The sequence below is a fragment of the Salvelinus namaycush genome, chromosome 12 (assembly GCF_016432855.1).
Source record: "Salvelinus namaycush isolate Seneca chromosome 12, SaNama_1.0, whole genome shotgun sequence".
In the NCBI taxonomy this organism is placed as follows: Eukaryota; Metazoa; Chordata; class Actinopteri; order Salmoniformes; family Salmonidae; genus Salvelinus; species Salvelinus namaycush.
This window is the reverse complement of record NC_052318.1, coordinates 39,098,519-39,104,213: the sequence shown is the minus strand read 5'-3', so window position 1 is coordinate 39,104,213 and position 5,695 is coordinate 39,098,519. Positions and strand designations below refer to the sequence as shown.

The 5,695-nt window shown below is 40.1% G+C and overlaps 1 protein-coding gene across 1 annotated transcript; it reads left to right on the top strand.

Moving 5' to 3' along the window:
* Positions 1-3,994: 3,994 nt before the first annotated feature.
* LOC120057525 (trace amine-associated receptor 13c-like) lies at positions 3,995-4,987 on the top strand. Its single transcript, XM_039006120.1, has one exon. The coding sequence runs from the start codon at positions 3,995-3,997 to the stop codon at positions 4,985-4,987; it is 993 nt and encodes a 330-aa protein (XP_038862048.1).
* Positions 4,988-5,695: the final 708 nt, after the last annotated feature.

Sequence of the window (5,695 nt, the reverse complement as noted above, 5' to 3'; positions counted from 1 at the left end):
AAATTGATATCTTCCCGACAGATAAGATCTAATAGTTGAGGTTGTTAAAGCACTCCATATTAATGCCCATGATTTTTTTATGAGATGTTCGGCGATCACATGTCCACATACTTTTGGTCATTTGGTGTATATCTACTACCAAATATTTTATATGATAAACGATTGGGATTCCATAAGTAGAGATGGAGTCCTCCATCATGGTCTTGAGAGAAAGTAGGGCTGATTTGGTTCAATTAATTTTATAACCTAAGATGAAGCTGAATTTATCTATAATCTTCAATGTATTTGGAAGTGATTGAGATACATTGTCTAGATATAGTAAAATATCGTCTGTGTATATTGAGATGAAGTGATCAGTAGAGTTGAAGTAAATTATTGCTATTTCCTTACGAATTGTCTGGGCCAGGGGTTAGGTGGATAATAAAAACAGCACAAGTTAACTGGCTAACATTGGCTAGCTTGCTAGTTACTTCCAGACACAAATAAGAGAACAACCCACTCTGACCATTTTTATCACCCTAGCAGAGCTGGTTGGGCTCTTTTCATGTTATCAAGAGCGTTATTGACTGTAACTGTGCTGCTGGCAATAATTTAATTACTTTTTTTGCCAATGTTTGCTGATACTCAACAGTTGTTGAGCGTTCGTAAATTGGTACACTCAGACGAGAGTATATGGCCAGACTGATTTACGAACGCACCCAAAATGGTTACTTGCGTAGTGGAATCTTTTGTTAAGACATGTAGCTAGCCAGCTAGCTAGTTAAACAATGAACCATAATCCCAACTCATGACATTACTACCCTGCATGAATTTGTAGATAGCTAACCAACCAGTTTCAATGTTAGCTAGCTAACAATTGGCTATAACTAGGCAAGCAAATGGCTCTGAGATACGAACAATAAGATCATACACGTAACGTAAGCTAGCTAGCTAACAGTGCACTTCAACTTGAAATGAAAATACTTTATGTCAAAATTAGAAACGTGTAGTATCTGAAAATGAAGCTAGCTAGACTATCTTACCCGTGGTCTGAAATCGGAGTAGATAGCCAGAGCGAATTTACTATCAACAGTTGTTGCAGTAACATTCTATTGAAATGGATACTAATCCCAACTCATGACATTACTACCCTGCATAAATCTGCAGGTAGTTAACCAAGCACGTTCAATGTTAGCTAGCTAACATTAGACTATAACTAGGCAACAAATGTCTCTGAGATACAAATAATATGATCATATACATTACATTAGCTAGCGAGACAGCCAGCTAACGTTAGCTACCTAAGAGTACACTATAACTTGAAATGAAACCACTTTCTGTCAAAATTAGAAATGTGTAATATCTGAAAATGTAGCTAGCTAGACTTTCTTATCTGTATACAACATCGATGGATGCTTCTCCTGTCACGGATGCCATGGTTGCCCTTAGTTTGAAAATGTAATCCGGAGACAGGTGTTTTCTCCATCTCTTTAGCTATCATACTCGAATTCCACTGATTTCCAAACTCGGTCCTCCAGAAAGTGGAGAGCAACACTTATGCAATTTTACTACGCAATACATTTCAAAAACCGCGTTAGAGAGGATTACCTACACATACTGACCAGCTCAAATAGACAGAAGCGTACTTTTTGGCAGACCAATCCAAACTCATCTCTCGGCATGTCCAGTCCACTCATTATCTCAGCCAATCATGGCTAGCGGGAAAGTTTCCGGCTTTTTCTGTGGCTAAAATGTGGCTAAACCAGGCTCGTAATTTAACAACTTTATTTGTATTTACAGATGGCATACAAATTTGTTATTAAGGCACATGAAAGTTTACATGTTCGGGAAGGCATTTCTGCACAAAAAAGTTAATGTTCAAACGGATCTCTTGTGAAGTAGTTGACCCGCGACATATGCCTAGTTTCCTGAAACTGGTCACATTTGAGCCAGTTAAGGAGGCTTTACTATTCTTAGGTAGGGTAATAACTTTTGCTTCCCTCCAGGCCTGAGGGCACACTTTGGCTTAAAATTAAGACATGGCAAATAGGAATGGTAATATTGTCCGCTATTATCCTCAGTAATTTTCCATCCAAGTTGTCAGACCCCAGTGGCTTGTCATTATTGATAGACAATACTACTTTTTTCACCTCTTCCAAACTTACTGTACGGAATTCAAAATTACAATGCTTGTTTTTCATAATTTGGTCAGATATACTTGGATGTGTAGTGTCAGTGTTTGTATCATGCCTAAATTTGCTAATCTTGCCAATGAAAAAATCATTAAAGTAGTTGGCAATATCAGTGGGTTGTGTGATGAATTAGCCATCTGATTCAATGAATGATGGAGTTTGACTGACTTACAGCCACAGGAAGCAACCTGGTGATATCCTGAACTTTTGCCCCAGGAAAACAGTATTTTCCCCATGTACAGATATATGCCTCAACATGGAACTCCATATCACAATCGCTGGAATGATCTGGCCTCTGCCGTGTCTCGAAGTTGATTGCTAGGCCAGAGCCACAGAACTCACCCGATAAAAGGGCTGCTGCGACGCCAGCTGCGTGCAGGACACAACAGCCAAAGGGACAGAGCTCTGATCCAGAGAGCACGGCCCAGCAGAGGGGGGGCCGCGGTGGTCCAGGCAGTGCCCAGGCAATTGAATGACTAGGACAGGGAAAGGTAGCTGAAGGGACATCCACAGCCACAGAGCGAACACCAAAGCCCCCGGCAGAAGACAGCTGGTGCATGGGCTCAAAGCAATTTGAAAGTCATAAGTCCGGAGGCAGGGGAAGAAGGCACACATCCATTTAGGCTCTGAAACACATCCATTTAGGCTCACCTGCAGTCGAACGATGAGCTGCCATTTTCTGGTTCAAGCTAGTAGAGGGGTGCAGTGGCGGAAATTGATGAGAGTCCAGTGTAACGGCTGTCGTCGGTGGAAGAAGGTGAGGACCAAGGTGCAGCGTGGTAAGTGTTCATGATATTTAATAATAATCAAAACTGAACACTGAATAACAAAACAACTAAGAAACAACCGAAAACAGTTCTGTCTGGTACAGACACACAAAGACTGAAAATAACCACCCACCAAACCCAACAGAAAACAGGCTACCTAAATATGGTTCCCAATCAGGGACAACGATTGACAGCTGCCTCTGATTGAAAACCATATCAGGCCAAACACAGAAAAAGAAAATCATAGAAAAACTAACATAGACAACCCACCCAACTCACGCCCTGACCATACTAAAACAAAAGACTAAACAAAGGAACTAAGGTCAGAACGTGACAACCAGGAAGGTCCCACGGCAGGTAGAAAACCACATCTCTTCTCGCCGGTGGCATAGTGACCCTGTAGAGTGATGGCGAAGTGCAGATGATGCATCACATCGCGGGGTGGATTAGTAATGTCGGGGCCTCTCAGTAAGGCACATGCTGTGGAGTGATTTCTCTTTCTGCCTTGCTCCGGTCCTGGTCAGTCAGGGGTGTGAAGTCTGGGTGGCTCAGTCTCAGTAGGTAGGTGGTCATGGGATTGGGTAAGCTGGTTGACCTCTTGTCTCTGGGCTCTATCCTCTTCTTCAGAGTGAGTTGCAGTAGATGTGGTCACCATGGTGAATAGTGTGGTGCTTACTGCATGTGGAGTTGCTATATTGGCCTGGGGATCTGGTCTGGGGAGCTCTCCATGTTGATGCAATTATAAGTCTCAGATTAGAAAATATATATGAGCCATCCCTACAACAACAATAGGGTCTAGGTTCATGCCAATATGTTTTGTTTTACTGTAGCTCATTATACATCAGCAATCTCCTTCAATATAATAGATAAGAGGGCTGGGCTCCAAGGGGTGTACCGCCCCCACACACACACACTCCTATATCTAACTCAGATATAAATAAAGCTGCTCTGCACAGTTTAGTTTATTATTTAGATCAGATACACTATGTATCTACACTAAGAAATAACACTTGATTCAGTGCACTCAATTGAAAAGAACACTGTTTTTACTTTCCAATGGCGTTCAGTGAAGTGGATGGATATCAAGCAGTACAATACTGTTTTCCTCTCCACAACTCGTCTTGCGTTAAGGAGGTACGATCCATAGCAGAAAATATACTCATGCACCTTTTTTTTTTCTCTGTGTCAGCATTCACAGTGTTTGTGAATCTGCTGGTGATCATCTCCATCTCTCACTTCAAGCAGCTCCACACTCCAACCAACCTGCTCATCCTCTCTCTGGCTGTGGCAGATCTGCTGGTTGGGATTGTTGTGATTCCAGTGGAGGCCATCAAAGTCATCGAGTCATGCTGGTATCTTGGTGAAACAATGTGTTCAGTTTTTCATGGGATTGTTTTTTCTGTCATTTTTGCATCTCTATACAATTTAGTTATCATAGCTGTTGACAGATATGTTGCTGTTTGTGATCCTTTACTCTACATTTCAAAAATAACTATTGGAAAAACATTGACTTCTATATTCCTAACCTGGATATTTTCTTTTATATATAATGTTGTTATTCTATACTGTAATGGTCAATGGTATCGTTCTCAGGCAAACAAGAATTGCCATGGAGAATGTGTGTTGATTATCAGTTTTACATGGGGAATTATTGACCTTTTTGTCTCCTTTGTTGCACCATGTTCTGTTATTATATGCTTATACATGAAAATTTTCAAAGTGGCAAGAATTCAAGTAAAAGTGATGAATATCACAACTAGGATCAAGATGTCAGAGAGTAAGGCAACCAAAACACTGGGGGTTGTGTTATCGGTTTTCCTCGTCGGTTGGATCACATATTATGTAGGTTCACTTACTGAGGACTACCTGGCACATTCAGATGTCATCATAGCATTTCTCTCCTGGGTTGTGTACATTCATTCATTCCTTAACCCTCTGATCTATGCATTGTTTTACCCATGGTTCAAAACAGCAGCAAGACACATCTTAACCTTACATATCCTGGCACCCTCATCCTCCTTAATAAATCTCCTTCCAGAAAATTGTTAGATTGTATAAATTTTTTTTTTTACATTTGATTGTACTGGATGAGTGGCCTTGTAGGTACACACTATATAACATGTTGTGGTATAGAAAGTGATGTAATATATATGTTTCTGCTTATTGCTGTATGTTTGTATTGATGACTTTTGGTTATACTGTAAAGGAAAACCGCACTGCAGGTTTACTAAGAATGTTGACATTGTATCTCAAGGACAGCTGTTGTTCTGTGTCAATAAAAATGACAACAGGAACAACTCAAGTGTGTGTTGGTTTTAGTGTGGTTAACAGCTCTAATACAACATTCTGAATGAATCAACAGCGTACTTTTCCTTCAGCAATTTATTATATTTGGACCAAAAGGTTTCAATGCAAGGATATCATTATGATGTAGAGAAAGAGATGGCTTTAAAATACTAGCCATGTAATAACAGACACACAGCACTGTGGTGCCATTCATTCAGTAGATTACACAGAGAAAAGTGTAATCAGAATAACAAAACGCAAAGTGAACTCTCACAGACAGATTTGTATTGCTTTTGTTGGTTACACAGATGATCAAAATGAAGCTGTACTGTATGCTAGCTAGTGATAATTGAGTTAGTATAAGTGCAACTTAGCTGTTTGACTTTGAATTTTCTTTTATATTGTGTTAAATTATAGAAACCAAACCTAAAGGTATTTTCCCATAATTTACTTGACCAAACTGGATTAAAA

Coding starts and splice junctions, on each gene's coding strand:
- LOC120057525 (XM_039006120.1), top strand. CDS start 3,995: ATGGCGTTCAGTGAAGTGGATGGATATCAAGCAGTACAATACTGTTTT.